The 16,785-nt window shown below is 51.6% G+C and overlaps 5 protein-coding genes across 5 annotated transcripts; 3 read left to right on the forward strand and 2 right to left on the reverse strand.

The window, feature by feature from the left end:
• The first annotated feature begins 455 nt into the window (after positions 1-455).
• Positions 456-3,524, forward strand: BO79DRAFT_193153 (putative sister chromatid cohesion factor (Chl12)). Its single transcript, XM_025680955.1, has 2 exons — positions 456-2,987; positions 3,050-3,524. The coding sequence occupies exons 1-2, from the start codon at positions 571-573 to the stop codon at positions 3,474-3,476; spliced, it is 2,844 nt and encodes a 947-aa protein (XP_025540743.1). The 5' UTR covers positions 456-570; the 3' UTR covers positions 3,477-3,524.
• A 257-nt stretch (positions 3,525-3,781) lies between these two features.
• Positions 3,782-5,329, forward strand: BO79DRAFT_193154 (uncharacterized protein). The gene is made up of 2 exons (XM_025680956.1): positions 3,782-3,897; positions 4,012-5,329. The coding sequence occupies exons 1-2, from the start codon at positions 3,829-3,831 to the stop codon at positions 5,167-5,169; spliced, it is 1,227 nt and encodes a 408-aa protein (XP_025540744.1). The 5' UTR covers positions 3,782-3,828; the 3' UTR covers positions 5,170-5,329.
• A 96-nt stretch (positions 5,330-5,425) lies between these two features.
• On the reverse strand, positions 5,426-6,802 carry BO79DRAFT_193159 (electron transfer flavoprotein subunit alpha/FixB family protein). The gene is made up of 3 exons (XM_025680957.1): positions 6,417-6,802; positions 6,175-6,343; positions 5,426-6,071 (listed from the first exon to the last, which is right to left on the reverse strand). The coding sequence occupies exons 1-3, from the start codon at positions 6,717-6,719 to the stop codon at positions 5,497-5,499; spliced, it is 1,047 nt and encodes a 348-aa protein (XP_025540745.1). The 5' UTR covers positions 6,720-6,802; the 3' UTR covers positions 5,426-5,496.
• A 7,156-nt stretch (positions 6,803-13,958) lies between these two features.
• Positions 13,959-14,344, reverse strand: BO79DRAFT_208609 (uncharacterized protein; the record flags this gene model as incomplete). Its single annotated transcript, XM_025682429.1, has 1 exon — positions 13,959-14,344. A coding segment is annotated over exon 1 (160 nt), but the record flags the coding sequence as incomplete, so codon positions are not given.
• Positions 14,345-14,357: 13 nt separating this feature from the next.
• On the forward strand, positions 14,358-16,142 carry sun1 (SUN family protein UTH1). Its single transcript, XM_025689814.1, has 4 exons — positions 14,358-14,378; positions 14,579-15,501; positions 15,564-15,943; positions 16,012-16,142. Exons 2-4 carry the CDS (start codon positions 14,646-14,648, stop codon positions 16,051-16,053), a joined length of 1,278 nt encoding a protein of 425 aa, XP_025540747.1. The 5' UTR covers positions 14,358-14,378; positions 14,579-14,645; the 3' UTR covers positions 16,054-16,142.
• The last annotated feature ends 643 nt before the right edge of the window (positions 16,143-16,785 follow it).

Here is a 16,785-nt window from a genome sequence, read left to right on the forward strand (position 1 = left end):
TCAATTTGTATAGATCTAGGGTCCGCACACCCACTAGGCTACTAAGGGCCCTTAATTAATCGGGACTAGCGCGTCCGCGGCGCGTCGCACGCGTCGCAAATCAACTCCATCAATCTATCATTGCTTCGATCAGCCCGCTCGACAATATCGATTCGGGACGGAGTAGACACTCCATAGTACACACTATCATTTCAAATAATCGCAGACTCGCTTTGATGACGACGTCGCCCCCGTCCATCCCTCCCTCCTTCGATCCGGCCATCCATCTTCACTCCGAGGGAGACCCTCCCGAACCCCCCTCCGATACCTTCTCCGACGAGCTCGAGGCATTGAACTTCCAACGGGAAGATAATACGCGCAAAGGAATAGTTATTCAGCACCGGTCGTGGAACCTATCTGATGTCTTCCGCAGTGACGAGGATATAAGGCCTGGTAGACTCGACGATCCCGAGTGTTGAGTATATCAACTGATTGGAATCAGATACTCCGACACGAACTTCTAAGCGGAAGAACATCTACTCTCCTATTCGAACACTCGCCTTATTACCATCTTCTCCACCTACTATCAAAATGCCCCTCATTGCATTCCCCGCTCCCTTCCCGTCGAGCGCTCCGTCGCCGGAGTCGCAGAAGAGAAAGAACGAAGAACAATCGCAAAGTGAAGAGCCCAAGCGGCAGAAGATTATGGGCGGGTTCTTGGATGAAGCGGATGATGATGATGACTGGGATGCTTTCAACGATGCGCAACTAAGGAGCGAGTTTCAGGTGCAGGAGGACATTATTCAACAGCCGCCTGTTGAACTACCTGAAATCCCGAGGCCATCTCAACTGCCAACGGAATCGACTCCGAAGCCAGCATCTACTGCGCCAGACCTTGATCCCACTCCCGTTCCGGAACCGAGCACAATCACGTCGCTTCCCTCGAGAAGGCCATACCGATCAATACAGATAAAAACCTGCTCGGGCAAGACACATCACGTTTCATTGAAGAGACCCGCACCCCGTGTCAGCTACGAAAGACTTGTTGCTGGTCGCTCCGTTACAGCGCCCGGAAGGGCTCAAAAGAGCTACTACGGTATCGATATCCACAAGCTTCTCGATGAAGCAGCGAATGAGCCGGAGGCTCCCCCGGCCGAGACACGACCTGCCCCAGTGGTACAGCCGTCTATTGAAGCCCCGATCCACGACCAGAAGAGCGCAAAGCTAGCTGCAGCCATGTGGACTGAGAAGTACCGCGCACGAAAGTTCACGGAATTGATAGGAGACGAACGCACACATAGATCTGTTCTGCGGTGGCTGAAAGCTTGGGAACCTATCGTCTTTCCCAATATCGCTAGGGCAAAGGCAAAGAAGCCGTTCAACGGCAAAGAGGAAGAAGAACGGACGCATCGAAAGGTCTTGCTACTATGTGGCCCGCCAGGTCTAGGAAAGACTACGCTAGCACATGTATGTGCTCGTCAGGCTGGCTACGAAGTGCTAGAAATCAATGCAAGTGATGATCGAAGCAAGGATGTGGTAAAAGGCAGGATTCGCGATTCCCTGGGCACAGAGAACGTCAAGGGCATGAATGTGGAAGTTGGTGAGGAAAAGGTACGCAAGGCAGGGCGGCCTGTTTGTGTCGTCGTCGACGAAGTAGACGGCGTCGTCAGCGGATCTGGAGGCGGTGGTGAGGGTGGTTTCATGAAAGCCTTGATCGATCTCGTCCTGCTGGACCAGAAGAATTCGTCAGGCGCCACTGAGCAGACCAAAGGCAGGAAAAAGAAGGGCGACAACTTCCGATTCTTACGGCCGCTGATCATGGTCTGCAACGATGTCTACCATCCTAGTCTACGACCACTACGTGCGGCCTCGGTTGCGGAGATCATCCATGTCCGCCAAGCGCCGTTGGAGAATGTCGTCACGCGCATGAAGCGGATTTTCACCGTCGAAGGCATTCCATCCGACAATGATGGCGTCCGACGGCTCTGTGAAGCCTCCTGGGGCCTTGCTCGGCGCAAACAAGGAGGCGTCAAGAGCAGCGGAACAGCAGAGGGCGACATCCGCAGTGTGCTCGTTGCAGCAGAATGGGTGGCGCATAAGCTAAGAAACGAATGTCCATCTACTCTACGACTGACACGAAGCTGGCTGGAGCAAAAGGTTCTCAGCGCCAACAGTAGCGGCAGTGCCTTCTTCAAAGGCCTAAACCGCGGTGGTGTGCGCGATCTCATCGAGCGAGTCTTCACCGAAGGCGCCGGCTTCACAGATGCACCTGTTGGCGTCGACTCCTTCCGCGATCCCTTCTCCAATTCCGAAGACAAAGTACCAGTAGGTGTCGCTGACCTTCGGAAACGTCATGCCATCGAACGACTACGTGAAATGGTCGATGCTAGCGGCGAGCACGACCGCGCCGTGGCAGAGTGCTTTGCATCATACCCGCTGCAAAGCTACCAAGACGACACCTTTCTCTCCAAACCCAACGCAGCCTACGACTGGCTACATTTCCACGACACCATGTCCTCCAAGGTCTACACCGCACAAGACTGGGAGCTGAGTGCCTACCTCAGCCAATCTGTCGTAGCATTCCACCACCTTTTCGCTACGGCTCAAGGCAAAGCCAAACCCCGGGAAGTCGACGACGAAGAAGAGGAACACCCATTTTCAGGTCCCCGAGCAGACTTTGCCGCCTACGAAGCGCAGAAACAGAACCGAGCCATCCTCACAGAATTCCAATCCGCATTCTCAGCCCCCTTATCCCGCCTCTTCCGATCCACCGACTCCCTCGTTATCGACCTCATCCCGAACCTCGTCCGAATGCTCTCCCCGGACGTGAAACCAGTCGTGGTCCGCGGCAGCGGCGAGCAGCGCAGCGTAGCCAGCGTGCGCAAAGAGAGCGAGCGCACGCTCATCCAAGCCGCCGTCCGCGTGATGGCCGGTCTAGGCGTACGATTCGAGAAAGTGCGCATCGAGAACGCCGGAGCCCACGGAGGATGGGCCTACCGGATGGAACCGTATGCTCCTCATCCTCCCTCTCCCTATAATCCTATAGAATTCGTACTAACACCTTCAACAGGCCCCTCGACACCCTCATCACATTCTCCAAAACCAAATCCACCCCCACCGCCAGCGGCTCCGCCCCCGTCCGCTACGCGGTCCGCCAAGTCCTAGACCAAGAATACCGCAAAGAAAACATCCGCAAGCAATCGGAAACACTAACGACATCCAATATCGGCAAAAAGTCCTCCGGCAAGACCGCCGATGGACAATCCAAGGATGATGGCGATGCGAAGAAGACCGCACACGGGCCGAACGTGAAACGCGACTTCTTCGGCAGAGTCATCAAGGAGCCCACACCACCGCCGTCAGATGAGTCGCCCGAGACGGCGAAGCAGAACGAGACGTTGAAGGCGGGCAGACGCGTCTGGGTGACGTACCATGATGGGTTTTCGAATGCAGTCAGAAAACCGATTTCGATGGGCGAGTTGTTGGCGGAGTTGTAGGGTGCATTGTGCGCAGAGTGGGTGGGTGGGTAATGATTACGATTTGGCATTGTGTATAACTTGATATCCGGTAGCTTATGCTTTATATGGTAGAGACTACTTCTATATTGAATTAAAGCGTTTATTCATTCGAATAATTTCATAGTTACAGACAATGATAGTTTATAACTACCATATCGATCGATCACATGACCGATTTCCATGATGGTCATGACTAAGCAACGCCGCCAAGCCGGCAGAACGAGAGACCGCCTTCCCATGAATTTTTTTTTAATGATAGAAAAATATCCCCGAGATCGAGACCCATCGCGACATTTGCACTTGCACCAACTCCTCCCAGCATATCGCAACAATGGTGTCTTCGACGGCGCTAACGACGAAGGTGACTTCGGGGTCACCCTACCAGTTGGAGAAGACTCAGGTATGTCTCCTTTCACCGATTATCATGCATGCACTGCATATCATCATCATATTCCTCATTACATACATCCACAAGACATTTATAAATAATAATAATACTAACATGTTCGAACAGGTCTCCCGCGCCTCCACGGCTCTCCTCAAACACATCGCGACCAAGCAAGACGAGAAAGAAAAGACGGCCACGAAGAAGACCCTTATCGGCGACAACGATGACAGCGACGCGGAAGAAGGCAGCGCTCTGCACAACGAAGCGATCTGGCTGGTCCTGACAACGAAGAAGCACATCGTGGACAAGAACCGTCTGAAGCCAGGCAAGATCCCGATTCCGCACAGCCTGAACGCCTCTCCCTCCCTCAGCATCTGTCTCATCACCGCGGACCCCCAGCGCAGCGTGAAGAACATCGTCACGGACCCCTCATTCCCTGCTCACTTGTCGTCGCGCATCGAGCGGGTAATCGGATACTCGAAGCTGAAGGATCGGTACAAGAGTTTCGAGAGCCGGAGACAGCTGCTCGCTGAACATGATGTGTTCCTGGCTGATGATCGGATTATCATGCGGTTGGTGAATACGCTCGGCAAGGTTTTCTACAAGAGTAGTAAGAGGCCGATTCCGGTGCGGATTGCGGAGATTGAGAAGGTCGATGGGAAGAAGGTGAAGAGGGACCCCAAGGTTCGGAATGCTAGGAAGGTCGAGGGTGAGGGGGATAAGGAGAGTGCGTTTGCGACGCCGGCGATTGTGGCTAAGGAGATTGAGAAGGCGTTGAACTGTGCGCCGGTGCATTTGGCGCCTGCTACGACGGCGGCGATTCGTGTTGGGTCGAGTAAGTTCTCCGCTAAGCAGGTGGCGGAGAATGTAGAGGCTGTTGTGAAGGGGTTGACGGAGAAGTTTGTCACTAAGGGGTGGAGGAATATTAAGGCGTTGCATATTAAGGGGGCTAATACGATGGCTATGCCGATTTGGTTGGCTAGTGAGTTGTGGGTTGAGGATGGGGATGTTGTTGAGGAGGAGGAGCAGACTCCTGCTGTTGAGGCGGGTAAGAAGCGCAAGCAGATTGGTGATGCTGAGGAGGAGAAGGTGATTGAGGAGGCGCCGAAGAAGACCAAGAAGGCTAAGGCTAAGGCTGGTCAGGATGATGAGGAGACGCTGTCGCTGGCTGCTAGGAAGGAGAAGCTTCAGAAGCAGAAGGCTAAGGCGTTGGAGGATGGTGCGGTGGCGGTTCCGCCGGCGGCGACTGGTGCTGGTAAGAAGAAGAGAAAGTCGACTTCTTGATTGACAAACTGCTTTTGCTGGGTTTATGTCCGGGCTGTATTGAATAGCAATGGGTGTCTCTTTTGTGTTTTACTCCGGCGGCGCGTGTTCGTTTCTTTCTTCTTGTTCATACATCGGGGCTTAATCAATACCCTTGGTCGAATAAAAGTTATGTATAGACGTGCTGGTGTTCTGATCGTAGTGTGTTGTAGTTCGGGTTCTTACCATGAAGTTCAGACGATGCTTGAACAGGCGTACAACATAATACATAATAAATGGCATTGGTATATCTATCACCTCACCTTCCCACCCACATCATACAAAAGCACAAACATGAACATGAATTAATCACTGCTTCAGCTTCTCCGTCAACTCAGGAACCTTCTCAAACAGATCCCCAACCAGACCAACATCCGCAACCTGGAAGATCGGCGCATCGGGGTCCTTGTTGATCGCAGCGATGACCTTACTATCCTTCATACCCGCCAAGTGCTGAATAGCACCCGAGATACCGGCACACAGGTACAACTGCGGTGCGACGTTCTTACCCGTCTGTCCGACCTGCAGACTGTTATCCGCGAAGCCACTGTCCACAGCAGCACGGGAAGCACCAATGGCAGCACCCAATGTATCAGCCAGAGGAACGATAACGCGGTCAAACTCCTCCTTGGACTTAAGACCACGGCCACCGGAGACGACGCGGCTGGCGGTACCAAGGTCCGGACGCTCAGACTTGGCGAGCTCCTCGGACACCCATTCGGTTTGGGCGGGGGTGTTGGGGTCGACACCCTCGGTGACGGAGGCGCTGCCGCCGGTGGTCTCGACGCCTTGGAAGGAGGTGCCGCGGACGGTGAGGACCTTGATGGGGTCGGTGGATTGGACGGTCAGGATGGCGTTACCGGCGTAGATGGGGCGGACGAAGGCTGTTTAGTTGAGTTGTTAGTATACTGCTGTATATGAATGGTTGTGCCTCCGACACCGGAGCAAATTCCCACGCCCGGAATTGGAAAGGTAAAGAAGACATACTATCTTCGCTCTCAATGCCCGTGATATCCGAAACCTGTTGCACATCCAACAGAGCAGCAACACGAGGCAGAAGACTCTTTCCGAACGCCGAGTGGCCAGCCACGACGTGCGTAAATTCTCCCTTCTTGATGTTCTCGACGAGCAACGGGGCGTAATTCTCGGGGAGGCCCTATACCATAACTTGTCAGCGCTTACCCTCCCCATTTACTTTATCCAATAAGGTAGAAAATCGATTGAAGTACCTTCTCATAAGCCTCATTCTCCACCGCCAACACCTTGTCCAGACCCTTAATCTGCGCCGCCTCGGCAGCAGAAGTACCCTTCACGCCAGCACCCGCCACAAAGGCCGTCACGGGACCACCGAACTTCTGGGCCGCAGCGATAGCGGACAAGGAGGAGGACTGGAGCTTGCCATCGCGCTGTTCGAGGACGGCGAGGGTGGAGAGAAGGCGGGCAAGCGCGGAGGTGGTGGTGATGCTGGAGCGGGGTGCTGTTGTGGCGCGGAGGGCGCGCAAGGCGGAGAGTCTTGCCTGCGGAAGGAGCATGATTTATTGTATTGTATTCTGTGTATATATCTGTCTCTTAATCTGGGGGGTGAGGGGGAGGATGGTGGTGGTCAAGAGGGGAGAGGAGTCATTTGAAGGCGGAGAGGAAGAAGAAGCAGAACTAAGGTTATCGTCGGATTTCCCGCCAAGCTTGTGTCGCCGATCCGTCGGAGTCTTCGGCTTAGCGTCTGCCTCGGTGCGATGCAGACGCGGATATGCTCGGTTGGAGATGGAGATGTTGGTTTGGAATGTGCTTTTACGTCATGGGTGACTTTTCCATAGGATTTATTGAGATGGAATGTTGTGATCGGGGTTTGAGGGTTTATGCAGTGGTTGGTGGTTCGGCGATGGTAGAAGTCCAAGTAGTAGAAGGGGACTAGTTATAGTGGGAAGTAATCATTCACATGTCAATCCTCTCTACCAACGGCAATATAACCGGGGCTGATATAGGCTATTAAGCACGTCTTATTGATGGCCAGGTACCCTATTTACTTCTCAGACGATTCATTACTTTTGAGGAGATGGTCATACAACTCCGCCAGTTGACGAAGTGGCATTCGGCGATCGAGAAATAATGCCGAGGGTTCAATATCGACGGTCTACACATTGAGTCGACAAGACAACTGATCCCAAAGAACCCCCATGCCTTCTCTCATCATCTTAAAACATAGAGAGATGAATTAATAACATTGCATAGCCTGTTAGGCAGATTTTCCCACTGATTGACCATTCGGCATTGACACCAGACCATATCGGCTTTAAGGGGAAATGCCGACTAGAGCAGGTTTGGATGCACCAACTGAATGGGTAGCAAGTCCTTTGCCATTCAGCTCAACAGTCCCTATCTCATCTATCTTATCGTCATTCTCTGATCCCTTGGGGTGGTCAACAATGCTCCAGACACCGCCGAGCCTGAAGAGTGCAGAGAGATCTACAAAATTGTTGACAACGACTGCACAGATCGTCATAGAGACGGATGATGAAAATTTGGCTGTCACTTCTTCAACGAATGTGCCCTTCATTCATAGAGGTAATTGAACATCCAATGCAACAGTCGACAAAGAAGGAGCAGATTGGAAGCTTTGGTGAGCGCACCGACTTCGCGACAAGGGCAGAGGGAATCTTCGTTTAGTTGGCATCGGCAATATGCATTGTGTATTGCATAGTAAGAATGCTGATATTATTCAAGAATGTGGTGCAAAGGTGATTCTGTCTCTTTAGTGAGCGTATCCTTTGGATAGCTAGGCTATGTGGGGATAGACAATGCTATGACTAGATCATGTTCACACGGAGTGATTTGCCTACCAATCGAAGTCAAATGCTGCAATACTTGTCTCTGCTGGGTCAGTCATTCGCTTTGTAATGTCTAAGCAGAAAACAGTCACAATTGTGAGTGCGGTGAAGGACAGTGGAGACGGTATAACCAGCTATAAGTCGACTTTAGGCTGTAATTGCATGGCAAATCCACCAGTGGCTTCATGAACAATGTATAGAGTAGTGCAATTGGCTCGGCTGTGATTATCTCGAACAGCCGATAGGCTGCACGCTTCCAGACTGAAAAGTTTCTGGGACTTGTAGTCGGCAAAAGTACTGGTCTTCTCCCTTGCCTTGCCACTGACTTCAGTGCGTCCCCGGTTCAAACTTACTTTGCGATCCAGCCCTCGCATCTGCCTTCATACCACGATAGTCCCTCTGCAAGCATGGGCTGCTCATGCAATCGCGTTCCGGATCAAATCCCCACGCCAATGAAGAGGTTGGTATTGCCACAACTGCCTCGCTTCCAGGCCGCAGGTTTCCGGGTATTATCCGTTCCAAGGCACAGTCGTCTCTTGCATCGGAGGAAATAAAGACTTGCATATTGCATCATAACACAGGATCTGCACGGGGTCGAAGGCGAGGGATATGAGTCATCAAGCCTTGTTTGTCGACTTCATTTCACGCTGTGCCATTGTTCGCTAGACTCGATGGTCAAGATGTCCGATCAAAGTCTTGCTCAAGTCGGCACAAGAGATTCTTTATTCACTCGGCTACCCTCATGTCTCTCGTTAGAACAATCGCCAAGCCACCTGTGAAAGACAACCAAGTACCCAGCAGCATGGCAAACCTAATTACTCACGGGCCAAGTTCCGGACAGGTTCCGCGATAGGCGGGTTGTTCAAGAGTCCCTTGCATGTACCCATGGACGCGGACATCGTGGGACTGCCAAGGGTTCCAGAATCCCACATGCTGTATAGTAACGACTTTGTATTGAAGGCCGCCTTTGTTCATTCGTGGTTGCTTTGTGTTGCAACTGTACAGCCAAGATAGTGCAATCGAGGCCTAGAATTTAAGGCGACAAGGCAATGAGCCAGTCAGGCTGTCGCAGGGATGTGTGCATGTTGTTTGCTTCTAAACTCATAACCTGTAAACAGCGGATAAAGAAACAACAGAGCCAGCTCTGACACCGACACATCATTAATAAAGACATGAGACGTCAGGGCATTGAGTCAATCAAGCATGCGATTGGAGAATGCTCATTAGTCTGAATCTGACCAATCCCGCAACGGATGCAACTATTGGCCCAACTGCTCATTGTTAGTAACAGTCGACAGTCCCAACCACTCCACAGCGACATTCAAAAGATAACGAACAAGCCTCGCATGTAGTCTAACGTTGTGGGTATCAACCGCTCAGCCCGAGCCATCCGTCCAGGAGAGGCTCGGAAACCCCTATTTGCACTTAAGGGGTAGTAGTAGTTGCAAGTATCGAACCCATTCTTGAGTCAATGATTCTCCAGATGGCTGCCGATATTCATTAATTAGGCACCGTGCGTGACGTCTGACCGGTGAACAGGATGCAGCGATATTCTTTGCTCCGAGCTAACTATTCAATTCGGCTGGACGGGGCGGAAACCAGACAATTGCTCCAACTGTCTCCGACGGATTAAATCTAGTGGAATAGCGGAGAAAGTAACGGAACTTGGGATGGCTCAGGTACAGCTGAACAATGATAGGACAAAGACATCGGTGCCTGAAACAGTTCCGGCTTTAGTTGCTTGCTGTTACTCCGTTCAGCGCGCATCCCATAGACGTCTGCATTCCCGACGTCAAGTGACTAATCGGAAGAAAGAGACTCTCAAGTCGGCGAATCATTGGTAGAACACACCAATACATCATCGTCTCTGGTACCACATTTTGGACGGGGACACGTCAATAGCTGATGCGTTGGGAGATTAGTTCGATATAAGAATTCAATAGTCGAATGTCAATATGGCGGGTGGGAGGATACTATTAGTCCACAGGAGGAGACACGGGCGAGGCGGATGCGTGGAAGTAAGTTGTGAGCTGTCGTCGAGATACCGAGTTGGGCGTAGTGACTGGGCTTCACCCGTAGACTTGTCCATTCAAGAACGTTCCAACTCTCCGGACTGGGCTCAGGAAGAACGATCAATCATGTAAGGTCCAAAAGCTTCTTGTCCCCACTATAGGCCGCCAAATAACTCTGGTGATTGTTTATCGAGCAGTTGAACATGCAGAAAGGCACCGCACCACCCACTCCACCTAATTTAATTGAGCGCTCCGATCCCCTCCTCGGTTCACCCATCCAGAATGCGGAGAAGCAGCGATGACTACTATCAGATTGGTTGAAGTGATAGGCATATCCGATAGATAGGCTTCTTCGCAGGCACTTAGCATCAACTGAGTACGTAAACGGCGGATACAAGCCGCGCAAGCAAACCAGCAGCCAGTAACTACCGCGCTTCTCCCTTTTGTTGTGAGCTCCGTGTTAACCGGTGCTAATGAGTCGGTCTTGGCCGCATTGGGGGTTGGAGTCTCCAGTTGCCAAGCTTTTGGACCAGGACGCCATCGGACGAGATTCACTTTTTTTTCGCGCTGTGTCTCTTTTCACTTTATGCGGCGATAAGCATGGATGGGATGGGGCGGATCCATCACTGGCTTAATACGGAGAATTTGGAGTGGTTAGTGTAGTTATTTAGCTTTGGTTGGTCAGTATGGAGTACTAGTAGACACCGTCACCGCTCATACGGTATGATTACCACTATGGTATCTACCGGTGCAGTCTCAGTCAGGGGTCCAATAGTAATCTATCGCAAAAGGGTCCGTCAGACTCCAGAACCCCTTGGTTGCGGGCGCAATGACCAGGAAGAAGACTTGGCCCGGGGGCTGAGGGGCTGAAAGCCTGAAAGGACCTTTGGAAAGAGGCTGGTGGTGTCAATCCAGGAGATCCTCGCCTGCTTTCTTCGTCTCATAGGCTGCTCTCTCGTATTACTGTTTGGTGCCTGAGGTGCCTCAACGCAAAGGAATCCATGTAAATAGGGATATCCCCTCCACAACCAATTAGCTGGACGCTAGGTTTAATGACAGTCTTGGCCAGGTAGGACTTGTACAATAGCCGGGCGACAACAACAATGCCGTTTGGTTGGGCGCAACACCGAAACTCACGACAACACCGCAGCATAACCCGACCAGTCTGTTGGCGAAATTCTGATCAATACCAAGCAAACTCAGACGAAGAATATGCGATGGCAATAATCACTGGCGTGGAGCGAAAACGGCAAGGTTGATGGTTACTCTATCGCAACGCCGATGAATAAAGACCTGGCAGTTTGAAGACACTAGATTCCGTAGAGGCCGTGGTACAGGCTGACACGACTCGGCATCGCCTGCAAGGGCCAGATATCATTAAAGGAGGCCAAATTGGACCAAACAACGAGTGTCGCACTTGAACAGATAACCAACACATTCATCATGGGATCTGCGTGTCAAGCTAACGACCAGTCAATCAGTGGTGAAGAGAATCCCGGTAGGGCGGGGATAGATGTTCGAAATCCTCCGACAATTCTCGGCAGATATCTATGGTGGGATCTTTGGCGCCTGAGCTACACTGCTACCAACACCGAACACATCAAAGATATTGTAAACATGGGTCAAGTCGCGAAGAATTACAAGAGGGGCGCTACCAATGAGATTCAGATGAAAGATTCCGCGATTGTAGCATATAATACCAATAGACACCTGACCATGTCAGGTAGCGTCGCCTTGTCGGGGGTACCTTGCCACGTCTATGCAGGAAGATATCCGTTTGGACCAGGTGTACTCTGTACCTGCGTATGTACCCGTGGTCGGACAACCAATGAACACAAGGCTGCGAGATACCGCATCGTTGTTGGTAGTAGTGGTATTGTGTAGATAGACAGTTGTTCCAGGATGCTATGTAAATGAGACGTGTAGTGTATTGGATAGCGCTCGGCTTCCTCTTTCCTCAAGAGGCGGTAATGTCTCTAATTAAAACCAATAGCCAATAATATACCAACAACCAACTACTTACTACTTAAGACTAAGTACTGATCAAGTCAACGGCATCGTGAAAACATCTCTGAAAGATTCCTTGTATTGAAATGACGACATGTGGGATGAGCAACCAGTCCAGAAGAAGCCAGGGTCTCAGGTAGTCATTCTGCAAGTTGGGATTAACGTCTGCGTGCTCCGCAACGGGCTCTAGTCGGTGGAAACCAGGCCGTAAGAGAAGGCACCTGTTCCAGGCCAGATCGTAGGAAGGGAAGTGAGAGACACTCTTAATATTGTTCTGCATGATGTGCACTGTCTATTACTACTATAAAAAGTGGGCACCAGGCCGAGAAAATCGTTTGTAAGTAATGGCCTGTATCCTTTTTGTAAGTATATCGTCGCAGGTGGGGTATATGAAGAGAACATTGACGACGCAGCAACGGATAGAACAATATGATCATAAATTAGGCAGCCACTTCGCCTAATTGCTCGAACATGAGGGGAATCGGTGACATCAGAATCAGATGGAGGGAATTCCCGCACTCCGCCGGGGAGATGTGTCAGCCAGATTGATGGATTGATTGATTGATGAATTGGCCCCGTTCCATTCAACCAACAAAGGTGTACTTATGGAACACTTGATGAGGGAAGTACAAAGTAGGCTGGGTCATGGTTTCGGGGCTGAAAATATCTTTACCGCCCGTCAAACCCGACTGGAACAGCGAGCAGACTCAGTCGAGGACTACTGGTAGATAGTAAGTAGGTGAGTGCTAAACTGCTAATATTATTTACAGTACTCCCCCTACTGCAGGCCAACATTGAGATCCGACATGAGACATTCCCTGGTAGGCCAAATTGTGGCAATGGTTCGGCAGCACAGGACCCGATGATTGGTGTACCTGACCGGGGAGAAGGTTTGATGGCCCACCGGCTGGTGCCCGAGAGCCGGTTATGAGTGGCCAGCGAGACACAGTAATTTCGGTAAACGCCAAGCTCACTTTCAGGAACAGGAAGGCCCCAAAACACAAAAAAAGAAAGAGAAACCAGCAGAAGATGAAAAAAACGTAAGGGTTTCAAAGGGGAAAATCACCGCCGTGGCCCAGAAAAGCCCCAAGGCTGCTGGCTTGCTGGCCCAGTGTTCCAGAGCCCAGGCGGTTCCTGTCTATTCTATCCACTTGTCTCCACTCACAGCTGCAATTCTCAGCGGTTCTCACGACTCACGTTGCGTCGTCCATGTTGACTTTTTTTTATTTTAACCCCGGTGGTTTCTTGGCCTTCTTTCTCCAGTGCCGCGCCCCCCCTGTCCATCGCCTGACCATCACAACGGTAGGGAGAAGAAAAAACGGGTCTGAGATCCTTTTGTCAGTGATCTCTCTCTCTTTCTTACTACAGAAGTATTCTCGCCCCTTTTCAAAACCGTGCCCGTAGATAGATTCTTTCATACCCTTTCCCGCGCTCTCGTCCCATAATAGTAATACTCCATACCCGTCCGTCCCTGATCTTCTCATCGGGAGTAGAGTTACCGTCCTGCGACAATCATTAATGTTTTTTATACTCCGTAGCTTGACACAAAAATAGGGATTAATATTGCCCACCCCCGAAAGGAGAAGAGGACAATACCGCGCAGATACTACAGATACGGACAACTGTAACAAGCTAATTTCCAACGCTAAAAGGCTAACAGCCCACACTAACTCAACCCGATGTCTTGAGCCTTCGGGCTGTGGGCCCCCCTGATAATTTATTATGATTATTTTTGTTATTTTATTAGTATTCCCATTATTTCCCTGCCTGTGAATTTTATTCTTTTTTGGTTAACCATCCACTCATTCGGCCCAAGTGCCACGCTCTCTCTCTTCCTCTCACTTACTTTCTCACACTCTCTTTCTTGGTTCCTTTGGTTCACCCCCTGGAAAAAAAAGGTCAGCGCACGCCTTCCTTGTCCCTCCTGCCCACATCCACACTAAGCTAGTCTATCGCCTCTTGCCCACTCAATCCCTCCCCCCCCCTGGTCTACGGCGCGAACTAAACCTTTACTTACTCCTTCATCTCCCTCCCGATTTCCCTTTTCTCCCTCGAGATCCCCCTCCACATTTTCTTGCCTCCCTTCCCCCCCAGAGCGTTTCATCTTCGGCCCTTCGCCTGCTATCCTTCGCGAGATTTCCTATCCGACCTGAGAGAACTAGCTTCTCTCTCGTACGCTCTTTTGGGAACCTGTTTCTCTCTTCTCTTTCACTCTTTAACTCTCATACTCTATTCTAGGCAACTTGCTTTGTCTCTGCCAGACTTTCAGCAACCGCTGCCCCACGAGGACTTCGATTCGTGTACAGATTTTTTGCAAGAAGCGCGCGACTGGCTTGCTGTGAATTTGGTATGTCTCCTATCATGTGCACCTCCGCGAAACACCCGGGATCACTTAGCACATACAATAGCAGTGCAGCTCTTCGTTCTCTTGCATTACGCAGTGAAGAAAGCAAGCACATACATGGCTAGTGTCTAGTATCGAACAGACCGGCTTGTGGTCAATGGAGGTTGAGCGCATGCTAATATGGGATCCCGTGGTTTATATAGATTAGATCCACAATCTGACGCAACACTGAACAGCTTGCGACCCCGTGCGAATTAGATTACCGACACGATGAAGTTCAATACTGTCGCCCTCACCCTGGCTACCGCCGGTACCCTGGTGTCCGCTCAGCACCACCACCAGCACCGCCATCACCACAAGCGCTCCCCCGACGCCGAGGTCGTCACGGTGCCCGGTCCTACCGTCACCACCTTCGTTCTCGACGGCAAGGTCATTACCTATGAGGAGGCCTGCGCTGGTATCCGCAAGGGAACTTTGAAGTTCTCTGGCAACGTGCCTGCGGATGTTTGCCAGTCCTCTTCTTCTACTGTGGCTTCGAGCACCACCAGCCCGACTCCCACGGCTTCCGTCCAGGCTGCTGCTGAGTTCATCGAGGTCGCCGTCCAGCACTCGTCGAGCTCCAGCTCCAGCTCCAGCAGCACCAAGACCAGCAGCTCGTACGCCGCGGCCTCCTCCAGCTCCTCCGCCAGCAGCTCTAGCAGCAGCTCCTCCTCTGCCACCGGTGTGGACAAGGAATTCCCTGATGGCGAGCTTGACTGCGACACCTTCCCCTCTGAATACGGTGCCGTTGCCCTCGACTACCTTGGCCTTGGCGGTTGGTCTGGTATCCAGTACGTGACCATCGTCGACGAGATTGTCGACACCATCGTTACCGGTGTCACCGGCGATTCCTGCATTTCCGGAGCCATGTGCTCCTATGCCTGCCCTGCCGGATACCAGAAGTCCCAGTGGCCCAGTGCCCAGGGTTCTACCGGCCAGTCCGTTGGTGGTATTGAGTGCAAGAACGGCAAGCTCCACCTTACCAACAAGTCTCTGTCCAAGAAGCTTTGCATTGAGGGTGTCGGAGGTGTCCACGTGAAGAACACCATGAGCGAGGAGGTCGCTGTTTGCCGTACCGACTACCCTGGTAAGCATTGAACTTCCCTTCCGACATGTGGGTCAAAACAAAGGCATTAATCATGTATACAGGTACCGAATCCGAGACCATCCCTCTCACTGTCTCTGCCAACAGCGAGCTCCACCCCCTGACTTGCCCCAACGGCGCCACCTACTACAAGTGGGAGAACCAGACCACTTCCGCTCAGTACTACGTTAACCCCAAGGGTGTTTCCACCGAGACTGGTTGCCAGTGGGGTAACGGCAGCTCTCCTATCGGCAACTGGGCTCCTATCAACCTTGGTGTCGGTTACAACGATGGCAAGTGGCTTTCTCTGTTCCAGAACAGCCCTACCACCACCACCAAGCTTGACTTCAACGTGAAGATCCAGGGTGACAACCTCAGCGGCTCTTGCAAGTATGAGGATGGTACCTTCTACTCCGAGTCTGGCTCCAACGACTCCGGTTGCACTGTAAGTGACCTGCATTCATTTCCCCTCTTTTTTGCTGGGATCTTTTGCTGATCATCATTCACCTACAGGTTGAGGTTCTCTCCGGCTCCGCCACCTATGTCTTCTACTAAGCTAGTCGAGGGCCCGACACCCACCCGCCGTGGCCGTACGATTCGGTTCGCATCCGCTGATTTGAATCGAACCCCGTCGGCTCGCAAATAGAAGAACTTTCATGCCTCTGTTCATTCTGTTCATGATTCTCTGTCCAGTGCGGTTGCTTTCTTCTCTGTATCTTACTATATTGTCCTATGTGGCTTGGAAAATATAGCACCTGTCACATATGTCGCGTCGCCATTCCCTTGATGGAGACGATTGTGGTTAGACCTTACCTTCTCTACTGCAAAGTAACACTGATTTCCGTTTTTCTAGCCGCACTTTTCTACCTTATTCCCCCCCGTGAGCAGCCAGATTTGCTCGTCATGTTATAAGCTAGCAATGCCTTGTATAGTAGTTTTGTTTATGTCAGTTGATTGAAGATGGATTTATCTCTTTCTGTACCGATCTGATACCATCTGGGTGCATGGACGCCGTATTTGTGACCGCGTAAGGCGACAACTAGCTTTTGTAAGAAGGGCGGCCCTACGAAACCTGGCGGGTCCCACCCCCAGCCTCCTGAGTTTAAGTGAAAGCAGGTGTGTCAGGGCTGGCATGTAGATTATCCTTCGATAGAGTGCTCGGGAGGCGGTGGAGGTGCATTCCAGGGCGGCATCCACCTGCGTCATGCACGGTCTGATGTGTCCATCTATCTATCAGATATCGGTGACCTTGGAATGTGCATAAGTGGAGCCCCCCGATCGGTCGGT

This window comes from Aspergillus costaricaensis (assembly GCF_003184835.1).
Source record: "Aspergillus costaricaensis CBS 115574 unplaced genomic scaffold BO79scaffold_12, whole genome shotgun sequence".
NCBI classification, from domain to species: Eukaryota; Fungi; Ascomycota; class Eurotiomycetes; order Eurotiales; family Aspergillaceae; genus Aspergillus; species Aspergillus costaricensis.